This window comes from Ornithorhynchus anatinus, chromosome 6 (genome assembly GCF_004115215.2).
Source record: "Ornithorhynchus anatinus isolate Pmale09 chromosome 6, mOrnAna1.pri.v4, whole genome shotgun sequence".
Classification (NCBI taxonomy): Eukaryota; Metazoa; Chordata; class Mammalia; order Monotremata; family Ornithorhynchidae; genus Ornithorhynchus; species Ornithorhynchus anatinus.
In genome coordinates, this window is record NC_041733.1 from 48,205,917 (window position 1) to 48,218,779 (window position 12,863).

The 12,863-nt window shown below is 65.4% G+C and overlaps 1 protein-coding gene across 1 annotated transcript in view; it reads left to right on the top strand.

Annotated features, from left to right (window-relative positions):
• Positions 1 to 8,241, top strand: part of LOC114812850 (E3 ISG15--protein ligase HERC5-like) — a 29,111-nt gene extending 20,870 nt beyond the window's left edge. The window contains exons 19-25 of the mRNA XM_029067237.1: positions 2,159 to 2,299; positions 3,179 to 3,342; positions 4,114 to 4,180; positions 4,963 to 5,045; positions 5,246 to 5,429; positions 6,104 to 6,203; positions 7,900 to 8,241. Coding sequence (XP_028923070.1) covers positions 2,159 to 2,299; positions 3,179 to 3,342; positions 4,114 to 4,180; positions 4,963 to 5,045; positions 5,246 to 5,429; positions 6,104 to 6,203; positions 7,900 to 8,114 — 954 coding nt within the window. The 3' untranslated portion in view covers positions 8,115 to 8,241. The remainder of the gene's footprint in view (positions 1 to 2,158; positions 2,300 to 3,178; positions 3,343 to 4,113; positions 4,181 to 4,962; positions 5,046 to 5,245; positions 5,430 to 6,103; positions 6,204 to 7,899) is intronic.
• Positions 8,242 to 12,863: the final 4,622 nt, after the last annotated feature.

The window sequence follows — 12,863 nt, forward strand, 5'->3', positions numbered from 1 at the left end:
ACAGAGTAAGTGTTTGGCAAATACCGTCATTAATATCATTATTATTATTATTACTATTATCACCCCTCCCCCAACCGCCTCCTTCCTCGTTCAGTGCTTAGAACAGTGCCTGGCACAGGGTAAGCGCTTAATACCGTTATTATTATTATTATCGTTACTGTTGTCGTTATCATCCCCTCTCCCCAAAGCGCCTCCTGGCTCCCCTCCGCGCTTGGAGCAGTGCTTGGCACGGAACAGGCGCTTCGCAAACTCCATCCTTGCTGCTGTTCTTCCCCGGCGGGGCCGCCCCCGGGGAGGAGCGCCCCCATTGGTCGGCCCAGGCCCCGCCCCCAGCGAGGAGGGCCGCGATTGGTCGATCCGGGCCCCGCCCCCGGGGAGGAGCGCGGCCATTGGCCGGCTCGGCCCCGGGCCCCGCCCCCGGGGAGGAGCGCCCCCATTGGTCGCCCCGACCCCCGGCCCCTCCCCGCTGACCTGAGCGGCTTCTTGGAGAGCGGGCACACCAGCAGGTCCAGCAGGGCGGCGTCCAACGTCTGCCCCCGGTCTTCGGCCTCGCCGCCCGCCCCGCCCCCCTCACCGCCCCCCTCACCGCCCCCCGACGACGACGACGACGACGAGGAGCGAGAGGAGGAGGAGGAAGGAGCGGAGCCCCAGCCCCGCCCCGCGGCCCGCAGCGCCCCGCGCAGTCGCAGCATCGCCCGCCGCCCGCGCGCTCCCCCGCCCTCGCGCCCCCTTCCACTTCCGGCGCCTCGCGCCCGCGCCCTGCCCGCCAATCACAGGCCGCCCTGGGCGCGAGGCCCCCTCCTCCCCTCGCGCCCCCTTCCACTTCCGGCGCCTCGCGCCCTGCCCGCCAATCACAGGCCGCCCTGGGCGCGAGGCCCCCTCCCCCTCCTCCCCTCCCGCGTCCCCTTCCACTTCCGGCGCCTCGCGCCCGCGCCCTGCCCGCCAATCACAGGCCGCCCTGGGCGCGAGGCCCCTGCTCCCCGCCCCCTCCTCCCCTCCCCTCCCCCCCTCCCGCGGCAGCGGGCCGGGGCTACTTACTGAGCGCTCGCCGCGGCTGCCAAGCCCTGCTCTAACCGCTGGGGGGACGGCAATCACCATCGCGGGGAATCGTGACGATGACGATGATGATCCTGGTTCGGCCCCTACGAGGGGCCAAGCCCTGCCGCAATAAGCATCATCAGAATGATGACGCATCTCGATGACGTTTCTCAATCGTGACGATGGCAGTGGTCAAGTGCTTACCCTGTGCCAAGCGCTGTTCTGAGCGCCGGAGTGATAATAATGACTAAGGAGGAGGAGGAGATTTGTCAAGCGCTTCCTGGGTGCCAAGCACTGTTCTAAGCGCTGGAATGATAATAATAATAATAATAACGAATAATGAAAATGAGATTTGTCGAGCACTTACCGTGTGCCCAACACTGTTCTAAGCACCGGCCTAATAGGAGTGACGAAGAATGATATCTGTTAAGCGCTTACTACGTGCCCGGCGCTGCTCTAAGCGCCGATGTAATAGCAGTAATAATTATAATGGCATTTGTTAAGCGCTTACTATGTGCAGAGCACCGTTCTGAGCGCTGGGGGGGATCCAGGGTGATGGGGTCGCGCCACACAGGGCTCACCGTCTTCATCCCCGTTTTACGGCTGAGGGCACGGAGGCCCAGAGAATAATAATAATAATGTTGGTATCCGTTAAGCGCTTACTCTGTGCAGAGCACTGTTCTAAGCGCTGGGGGAGAGACAGGGTCATCGGGTCGTCCCGCGGGAGGCTCACGGTCTTCATCCCCGTTTTACAGATAACCGAGGCCCGGGGAAGTGAAGTGACCCGCCCACGGTCACGCGGCTGCCGAGCGGCAGAGCCGGGATTCGAACCCATGACCTCCGACTGCCAAGCCCGGGCTCCCTTTCTTCATCCCCCTCCCCCAAGGCCCCCAGCACTCATGTCCCCCTCTGTCATTGATTGATTTCTATGAATTTCTAATCCGTTCTGTGCCCGTCCCCCTCCCCCTCCCCCCCCCGTCCCCAGTCCCGTTGTGCTCTCCCAAGCGCTTCGTCCGGCGGTCCGCACACGGGTCCGCACACGAGGAGCGCTTCGTCCGGTGCTCTGCGCGCAGGGAGCGCTCGGTAAGTACGACGGACTTATGGGTCGATTCCTCCCCAGGTGCGGTTCTCGGGGGAGCCGGGCAGCGGTCCGGGGCCGACCCAGGAGTTCTTCACGCTGGCCTTTCGGGAACTGTGCTCCCCTCACACGAGGATATTCAAGATCTTCCCGGACTCCCAGCTGCTCTGGTTCTCCGGAGAGGTAGGCGGGGAAACGAGGCGCCGGAGAAGATCGTGAGGGGCGGGGGGATGGCCTTCGTTCATTCGGTAGTATTCAGTGAGCGCTCACTATGTGCAGAGCACTGGACCGAGCCCTTGGAATGGACACATGGGTGACAGAGACGGTCCCCGCCCTTTGAGGGGCGCACGGTCTGATCGGGGGGAGACGGACGGACGAGAACAATAGCAGTGAATAGAATCGAGGGGATTCATTCATTCAGTAGTACTTATTGAGCGCTTACGGGGTGCGGAGCACTGGACCGAGCGCTTGGAATGGACAGATCGGTAACAGACAGAGACGGTCCCCGCCCTTTGACGGGCTCACGGTCCGATCGGGGGGAGACGGCCGGGCGAGAACAATAGCGATAGATAGAATGGAGGGGATTCATCCGTTCGGTAGTATTCATTGAGCGCTTACTGTGCGCGGAGCCCTGGACTAAGAGTTTGGATCGTACAGGTGGGTAACAGATAGAGACGGTCCCCGCCCCTTGACGGGCTCACGGTCTGATCCGGGGAGACGCGCAGACGAGAACGACGGCAGTAAATAGAATCGAGGGGAAGAACGTCTCACTGAAACGATAGCGGATAAATGGAATCAGGGCGACGTGCATCTCGTTAACCAAATAAATAGGGCGATGAAGATATATACGGTCGGTCTCGGGGGTGGCACGTTCCGCAGGAGGCCGCGCCCCGGGCCGGGGATGGCCGCAGACGTCCCGGGCGCCGGGCACGGAGCCGTGCCCGCGGGGCAGGGATCGGGGCCGCCCCGCCCGTTAGAGACCGGAAGCCCTCCGAGGCGAGGGGCGGCGGGCGGAGGGCGGGGAGCAGCGGCCCGAGGGACGGACGGCTTCCGTCCCCGCAGGCCCCGGCCCGGGCGCGCCCGGCCCACGTCGGGACCCTGTTGGGGTCGGCCTTGTTCAACGGGATGATCGCCGACGTCCCCTTCCCGCTGGCGCTCTACAAAAAGCTGCTGGGCGCCCACCCCACCCTGGACGACCTCCGGGAGCTCTGCCCGACCGAAGGGAGGTGAGCGCCGGGGGCCGGGCGGGCGGGCGGGCCGCCCCTCCGCGAGGAGGAGGCCGCGGGTTCGGGGCCCGGGACTTCGCTTCCCTGGTTTCCCTCATCTGGAAAACGGGGACGGAGGCCGTGAGCCCCCCCGGGGGACGGGGATCGTGTCCCGCCCGATTAGCTCGGATCTACCCCGGCGCTTAATACGGCGCCTGGCACGTGGTAGGCGCCGAACGGATGCCGTGAAAAAAATGCCGAGGGCTCCACGCCCGACTCGGTATCGCTGTCATCGTTACCGCCGTACTGTCGTTCTTACTGCCGTTATCGTCGTCGCCGTTATAAGTGCTTAGAACGGCGTCTCGCACACGGTCAGCGCTCGGTCGGTGTGACTGAATGAGACCCGATGGAATTTGATCGTGGTCGGGACTAGAATATCGTCATCGTCATCCTTCATATTTCTTCGTTATCATCGTTTTGCTCGCGACCCTTATTGCCGCTACGTTATCATCGTCACCGCTGTCCTTAGTTCATCGCGGATCATTATTCTCTCACTCGACCGTAACTACCGGGCGCTTGCCGTGGGCCAAGCACCGTACTAAGCGCCTGGGAGAGCACAGCGGACCGCGAGACGTAGTCCCCGCTCACACCGGGGTCACGGTCCCGGGGGGGGGCGGGGGGGGAGACGTTAATATAAAGAAATAAACAGCTAAATAAGTTGCAGATGTACAGAGATATTCTATATTATATTTTGGGCGCGATTATCACCGAGGATCCGATTTTCCCCGGCAGGACGTGCCAGCTCATCCTGAGGGAAGATGACGACGAGTATTTCCAGGATCTGATGCTTAATTTCACGGTGCGTCACCCCCCTCCCCGGGACCCCCCCCCGCCCCCCCACGGGAGCGTCTCTATCTGTCGCCGAACTGTACGTTCCAAGCGCTTAGTACAGTGCCCCGCGCGTAGTGAGCGCTCAGTAAATACGATGGAATGAATTACGCCCACCTGGTCAATATAGACTGCGAACTATAAATCCTGGGGAGGAATTCGACTCTTCATTCAGTTGTATTTACCGAGCGCTTACTGTGCGCAGAGCGCCGTACCGAGCGCTCGGAAACAGCGTCCGGGTTTTAATATTTGAAAGTCGAGGGAAGCAGGGCGGCCGAGTGGGTAGAGCCCGGGCCCGGGAGTCGGGAGGACCTGGGTTCTAATCCCGGCCCCGCCGCCCGTCGGCCCGGCGACTCTGGGCAAGTCGCTTGACTTCTGTGGGCCTCGGTGACCTCCTCTGGAAAACGGGGATGGAGCCCGGGAGCCCCGCGTGGGTCGGGGACCGGGCCCAACCCGATTGGCTCGCCTCCACCCCGGCGCTCAGAACAGCGCCTGGCGCGCAGTAAGCGCTTAACGGATATCGCCGTTAGCGTCATTACGATTGAGCGCCCGGCACGTACCACCGCTCGATCGGAGCCGAGGCAGGGTGACGGAGAGCGGGGTCGAGCTTTTGACCCCGACGGCGGGGCGGGCCGAGAACGCGCCGGTTACATCGTCCCGTCGCCCTCTCTCAAGCGCTCGGTACGGTGCTCCGCCCGCAGCGAGCGCTCAATAAATACCGCCCATCGACGGGCCGTGACTTCCCACCCTCAGATCGTGAAGGAACAGGCAGGATCCGTGACCTGCGTGGAGCTGAAGGAGGACGGGGCGAACCTTCCCGTCACCAGGCATAACAGGTCGGTCCCCCGCGTGTTGCCTTCCGGATCCTCCCGCCTCCCGGCCGGCGCTACCGCGCCGAGCGCCTAGGGGAGGCGGAGGGAGGGGCGGCAGGCGCCCTCCCCGCCTCCGAGGAGCCCCCGGGTCCACCGGGCGCAGAACGGCGGGCGGGATCCGGGGGGGAGCACCGGCCCGACGGGTGTCCGCGCCGTCCCCGCAGGGCGGAGTACGTGGCGGCCTACGTGGACTACGTCTTCAACGGTTCCGTGGACGAAGAGTTCGAAGCCTTCGCCCGGGGCTTCGCCGGGGCCTGCCCCACCCGCTGCTGGACGACCTTCCTCCCCGGGGAGTTGAGGGCCGTGGTCGACGGACACGTCCCCCGCGACTGGACGCGGCTCGAAAAGGTGCCGCCCCCGTCTCCCCGACCCCCCACACCCCCGTGGGTCCGCGCGGTCGTCTCTACCCACCGGGCGCTTGGGAGGGGACGGCGATAACCGGGATGACGATGGTATTCGTTCGGCGCTCGCTCCGTGCCGGGCGCCGGTCCGAGCTCCGTGACGGACGCCGGGGAAGCGGGCGGCCCCGCGGGGGGCTCACGCTCTCCGTCCCCGTTTGACAGATGAGGGGACCGAGGCCCCGAGAAATTCGTTCGTTCGTTCGGTCGCGTTCGTCGAGCGCCTGCTGCGTGCGGAGCGTTCGGAAAGTACACCCGGCAGCGGAGAGAGACCGTCCCTACCCGACGGCGGGCTCCCGGTCTAGAAGCGGGGAGACGGGCTAGAAACCGGGAGGCGGGCGTCGATGGCAGCGAAATGGACAGAGGGGATTATAGATATATACCCCGCGTGGATAAAATAAATAGAATAGTAAACATATACGTATATAGACAAGCGCAGTGGGGCGGGGAAGGGGGTGGAGCCAGCGGGAGGGAGTGGGGGCGACGGGGAGGGGAGGAGGAGCGGGGACAGAGGGGGGCCCGGTCCGGGAAGGCCTCCCGGAGGAGGGGAGCTCTCGGGAGGGCTCTGAGGGATGCCAGGGCTGCCGCGGAGGCCTCACCCCCGTCTCTGCCGCTCCCCCGTAGAGCGCCAAGTACCGGGACTACGAAGAGACGGACGACACCGTTCGGAATTTCTGGTCCGTGTTCCACGAACTCCAGGAGGAGATGAAGAAAAAGTTTCTCGGTAAGCCACCCGCCCCTTTCCGTACCAGCGACGGCGACCGCCGCGGTGGTGACGAGGGTAAAAACGAGCCCCCCCGAGGAGAAGGGGGCGGTTCGAGCTTTCCCTGGGGAGTTTTGGCTCTCGGCGCCCTCGGCGCGACGAGGGCGGGGTTCATCGGGCGCTCGCCGTGTGCCGAGCGCCGTACTCGACGCTGGGTGGAGATCATCGGGTCGGACGTAGTCCCTGTCCCGCGCGGGGCCCACTTTGGGAGTGATGATGATGATGATGATGATGGTGGTGGTATTTGTTAAGCGCTCACTTTGTGCCCGGCACTGTTCTGAGCGCTGGGGGAGATGCGGGGTTGTCCCCCGCGGGGCGCCCGGTCCTCGTCCCCATTTTACAGATGAGGGAACCGAGGCCCAGAGAAGCGAAGTGACTCGCCCAGAGTCACCCAGCTGCCAAGCGGCCGAGCCGGGATCAGAACCCCCGACCTCCGACTCCCAAGCCCGGGCTCTTTCCGCCGAGCCGCGCTGCCTCTCAGTAGGAGTGGGAGAAGTAGGAGGGAGGACAGGGTTTGATACAGCGCTTAGTACGGCGCGCTGCACCCAGTAAGCGCTCAGTAAATACGATTGAACGAATGAACGACCAGGGGTTGAGGGCCCCATTTTACAGATGAGGAGACCGAGGCCCGGAGAAGGGAGGCAACTTGCCCAAGGTCACACAGCAGGCAGACGTCAGCGAACCCAGGCCCCCGGAGTCCCCGGCCCGGTCTTCGTCTGGATCCCCACCCTGGGACCCTCGCGTTCATCGACCCAGTCGATCGCGTTCCTTGAGCGCTCGCCGCGTGCCGAGCGCTGTACTGAGCGCCTGGGAGAGTGCGCTGTGATAACGATGTAACGGACACATTCCCCGCCCACCGCGAGCGCGCCGTCTAGAGGAGGAGCCCGTCGCGGGCAGGGCACGTGTCTGCCGACCGGTCTGTTGGACTCCCCCAAGCGCTCGGCGCAGCGCTCGGCACGGGAAATCGTAGCGTGGCCCGGGGGATGGTCCGGTGCTCGGCTCGCCGGAGGCGCTCGATCAGTACCGGGAGAAGCGGCGTGGCCTAGTGGATGTCAGGAGGTCCCGGGTTCTAATCCCGGCCCGGCCGCTTGTCTGCCGTGTGACCTCGGGCGAGTCACTCGGCTTCTCTGAGGCTCGGTGACCTCAGCTGGAAAACGAGCCCCGGGTGGGCCGGGGACTGAGTCTGCCCCGGCGCTCGGTACGGTGCCCGGCACGTTGTCGGCGCTTAAGGAACGCCACCCCCGGTACCGCGGATTGCCGGACCGCGGGCGGGGAAGGCGTCCGCCGGCCCCGTCGTCTGGCCCGCGAGCTCTCAGCGCGCGGCGACGGCTCGATGACGACCGTCGACGGGCCGACGGCGTGGCGGCCGCGGCCCGGGCCTGGGAGGCGGCAGGTCCCGGGTTCCGATCGTCACTCCGCCGCGTGTCTGCGCCTCGGTGACCTCACCCGTGGAAAACGGGGATTAAGAAGGCGAAGCCGGCGTGGGACGGGGGTCGGGTCCGACCCCTGCTACCCTGCCGCTTAGTACGGCGCCTGGCCCGTAGTAAGCGCCTGACGAGCACCGTCGTGATCGTTTCGGATGGACCGGTGAGCCCTCTCTCCCCCGGCCCCTTCCCCGGGGCCCCCCCCCCCCCCCCCCCGCCCCCTCTCTCGCCAGCTTTCCTGACCGGCGCGGACCGGCTCCCGGCGTGGGAGTGGGAGCGCCTGGAGTTCTGGATCGTGGAGCGGGTGGAAGAGAGCCCCGACCTGTACCTCCCCGAGGCCCAGACCTGCCTGAGGAAGCTGCTGCTGCCCCGCTACAGCAGCCGCGAGGTGCTGCGGGACAGGCTGCTCCGCGTCCTCCAACACCCGCAGAGGTTCGGCTGCCTCTGAGCCGGGGCCGCGTCCCCCCGGCGCCCCCGGGGCCGAGCCGTCGCGGGCCGCGGGCGGAGAACGGAATCCGCGACGCTGCCGGGATCGTCTTCTCTCGTGCGGTAATAAAGAGGCGGCTGGCACGACACCGCGTGCCTCCCCGTGCCGTTCGCGTTTCCCGGCGTCGGCGCGTCCGCCGGCCCAGAGCGCCCCGTCGGGGGAGTCGGCTCCGAGTGGGAAAGGACGGCCTCCCTGGCGAGAGCCGGCCCGGAGAGTACCGTTGGCCGCCTCGTCGTACGGACGGAGCGCCGACCGTGTGCGGGGCACTGTGCCGAGCAGTCGGGGGGAGGCCGGTACGGCGCAGTCGGTCGGCCCGGCTCCTCCGAGCAGCCTTCCCGGGCCAAGCCCTCCTCTCCTCCTCCCCCTGTCCCTTGTGCGTCGCCCCGACCGGCTCCCTTCCTTCATCCCGATCCCCGACTCCCCGCGCGCTCTTTGGACGTTTCTATCCTTCATTTACTTCCCTCGAGGCCCGTCTCCCCGTCTGGACGGGAAGCTCAGCGTGGGCAGGGAACGTGTGCGTTTTTACGAGATGTTCTTCCCCTCGACGCTGTTTAGTGCCATCGTTCTCGTCTGTCCGTCTCCCCCGATCAGACCGTAAGCCCGTCAAACGGCAGGGACCGTCTCTATCTGTTGCCGACTTGTTCATCCCGAGCGCTTAGTACAGTGCTCTGCACATAGTAAGCGCTCAATAAATACTATTGAATGAATTATCGTACCGTCCTCTCTCTAGCGTTTCGGACGGTGCCCCGCGCGGGGTAAGCGCTCGGTAAATACCACCGAACGACTGAATTCCTCGGCTACAGTCACAGACCTGGAACTTGATTCCCCGGGGAGACCCTGATGGGGAAGAAGACTCTGACCTCACCCCGGAGAAATACAGTGGATCGGGCCCGGGCCTGGGAGTCAGAGGGTCACGGGTTCTGATCCCGGCTCCGCCGCCTGCCTGCCGCGGCACCTCGGGCAAGCCGCCCGACTCCTCCGGGTCTCGGTCACCTCGTCCGTAAAATGGGGATCGAGACCGTGAGCCCCTCGGTAATAACGATAGTGTTGGTACTCGTTAAGCGCTTACTAGGTGCAGAGCGCCGTCCTAAGCGCTGGGGGAGATACGGGGTCATCGGGTCGTCCCACGTGGGGTTCGCAGTCTTCGTCCCCGTTTTACAGACGAGGTAACTGAGGCACAGAGAAGTGAAGCGACTCGCCCACGGTCCCCCAGCCGACAAGTGGAGGAGCCGGGATTCGAACCCGTGACCTCCGACTCCCTAGCCCGGGCTCTTTCCACCGAGCCACGCCGCAGGGACCGTGTCCGACGCTGTTTGCTTTCGTCTCCCTTAGCGCCTTGCGCGTAGCGAGCGCTTCACGGATACCGTGATTGTCGCCGTTATCCCGGGCCCGATGGGTTTTGCCGACGCAGCGGCGGATGACGTCTCTCGCGTCGCCCTCCCGGTTGGCTTGGAGATACGCCGGGATGCTGGATTTCTCCTTCGGACGCAGCTTCCCGGCGTCCCCCGGCTCCGGCCTCCCGCCGCCCCGAGAACGGAGGAAAGTACGCGCCCGCCCGGAGAGGGCCGGCCTCGCTCTCCCGGGGGTCCGGCCCCTCTCCTCCCGGAGACTGGGGAGCGGCCTCGGGCCGGCGGCTGTTTTCCGGGATGCGACGAGCTTCCGACGACGACGGTAGACGCGCCCCTTCGTCCCCCCGGCGCCACCCGTTCGGGTCGGAGGTCCCCGTCCGCTGGGGCCTCGGCGGCCCGCCCGGCGCCCTCGGCGTGGCTGACGTCCGCGCGGTTGGTCCGGTCCCTCGAGTCTTGAGAAGCAGCGGGGCTCAGTGGAAAGAGCCCGGGCTTGGGAGTCAGAGGTGGCGGGCTCTAATCCCGACTCCGCCGCTTGCCGGCTGGGTGACTTTGACGAGTCGCTTCACTTCTCCGTGCCCCGGTTACCTCGTCTGTAAAACGAGGCTCGAATCCAAGCTCACCCAGTCCTCCCGATTGGACTGTCTAGGCTGGAAACCCGTCGAGGACAGGGGACGTATTTACCGACTCTGTTGCGTCGTACTCCGGCTCAGTGGAAAGCGCACGGGCTTAGGAGTCAGAGGTTACGGGCTCTGACCCCGGCTCGGCCACCTGTCAGCCGTGTGCCTTTGGGCGAGTCGCTTCACTTCTCTGGGCCTCGGTTCCCTCATCTGGAAAATGGGGATGAAGACTGTGAGCCCCACGTGGGACAACCTGATTACCCTGTATCCACCCCAGTGCTTTAGAACAGTGCTTGGCACATAGCAAGCGCCTAACAGATGTCATCATCATCATCATTATCAACAACAAGGTCCTCCGGCCTCTTCCGGATCTCGGCCGCACGCCTCGCCCGGCTCACGGTCTTCGCCCGGGAGACGTGGAAGATTCCAACGTTCCCTCTGGGCTCGCCGAGACCAGCAGGTGAGATAAAACGGTCATAATAATATTAAGAATAACGATCTTAGTGGTACTCGGTAAGCACGTGTCGTGTGCCAAGCCCGGCTCCGAGCGCCAGGGCAGCTACGAGTCCATCGGGTCGGACGCGGCCCCCGTCCCACAAGGGGCTCGCACTCCGATCCCCGTTCTGCAGAGGAGGGAACCGAGGCGCGGAGAAGCGAAGCGACTCGTCCGAGGCCGCCCAGCAGACGAGTGACCTTCTGCCTCCCCCTTGCGCCCCGTCCCCCGAGCCGTGCCGCTTCTCGGGGGGGGGGGGCGAACTCCCCCGGTTTTCTGGAAAATCTTCCTCCGGCGGCGACCGCGGACGGCTCCGATTCCACGGAGGTCAGAGCGGGAGGAGTCTCTGGACTCGTCCTCCCCGACTCCGCACGGGAAGTGACTCTTGGGCGCGCGCCAACGAAGCTCCGGGTGAGACGGGAATCCGGACCCAGGGTCTGTCCCACGTGGAGCTCCCGGCCTTCCTCCCCGTTTTACGGATGAGGTAACCGAGGCACAGAGAAGCGAAGCGGCCCGCCCGGGGTCACAGAGCAGACCCGCGGCGTCTCGGTCCATCCCCCGCGCCCTAAAGCCGGAAGGCTGTCCGACGGTGAGACCCGAGGCGGGTCCCGACCCCAGGGCGTCCTGGGAGGGGAGACCGAAGACCCCCGCGACGGACCCGCCGGGCGGCCTCGGGAGAGTCACGGGCCCCGCGGCCCGGGTGGCCGGGAGACGGGCCATCCGGCCGAACCGACCCCTGACCTAATCCGCTTCTCGGCCGACGCGGCCGCCGCGGCGCCGCTCAGTCCCGAACGCCTTCCCGTCCGCCGTTTCTATTTTCCGCGTCCGCCCCTCTACTCCGACCGCCGAGTTCCGGGGCCCGGACGGGGGAAACGCGCCCGGAGAAACGGCCCCGGAGCGAGGCGGGCTTCCGAGGAGCGGCGTGGCCTTGGGAAGGAGCCCGGGCCTGGCCGTCAGAGGCCCCGGGTTCCGATCCCGGCTCCGCCGGACGCCCGCCGTGGGACGTTGGGCGCGTCCTTCCCCTTCTCTGGGCCTGGCCTCTCCCTCCTGCTTAGACCGTGAGCCCGATACGGGACGGGACTCTGTCCAACCTGATCCACTTGTCTCTACCCCGGCTCTCAGAAGGGTGTCGAGCACGTAATAAGCGTTTGACGGGTAGCATAAAAAAAGTGTTCCGTGAGACGGGTGACACCCCGGCATCAGCGCTTACTACGGCGCTCGGAAGCATCAGCGCTTACTACGGCGCTCGGAACCCAGCAAGCGCAAAACGGATCACGTCGTCACTGTCCGTCGGCCCAAGATCTGCAAGGGCCATCGGCGGTCGCCCTCCGGCCAGCCTTAAAGCTGACCCGCCCTTCCCGTCTTTCCCCCCTTCCCCGCCTTTTCCCTGCCCTCCCCCCAGGTTCCTGCTTTTAGAGCCCCCCCCCCAGATCGGCCTCCTCTACCCATGTCTTACGCTAACAGCCCTTCCCTGGAATAGCGACAGTAACAACTGCGGCGTTTGTAAGTGCCTACCACATGCCAGACGCCGCACTGAGCGCCGGGGTGGGTAGGACCAAAATGGGTCGGACCCAGTCCCGGCCCACGTGGGGCTCACGGTCTTCACCCCCGTTTCACAGATGAGGTAACTGAGGCACAGAGAAGTCAAGTGCCTTGCCCAGAGCCACGCAGCAGACCAGTAGCAGAGCTGGGATTAGAACTCATGACCTTCCGACTCCGTGGCCCGGGCTCTAACCGCCCCCCCCCCCCCCCCCCCGTGGCCGCTAAACGGTCCTTTAGACTGTGAGCCCCTCGTCGGGCAGGGATCGTCTCTATCTGTTGCCGAATTGCCCGTTCCAAGCGCTCGGTACAGGGCCGCCCACACGGTAAGCGCTCAATAGATACGACCGAATGAGTGCCGAACGGGACAGGAGCAGGGAGGAAAGAAGCAGCGCGGCCTAAGGGAAAGGGTCCCGGGCCTGGAAGGTCAGAGGACCCGGGTCCCAACCCGGCCCCGCCACCCGTCCGCTGTGTGACCCCGGTGGGGTCGCCTCGCTTCTCCGGGCCTCCGTCGCCTCATCTGCGAGATGGGGGACGAAGAATGTGAGCGGACGGGGGGACGGGGACCGTGTCCGACCCACCCATCCCGGATCCGCCCCGGTGACCAAGCACAGCGTCTGGCGCGTGGAAAGCGCCGGACGAATGCCGTTTAAAAGGAAACAGACAAAAAGGGGAGACAGAGCGGGGAGGCCTCGCTAAGAACCTTGAGTTC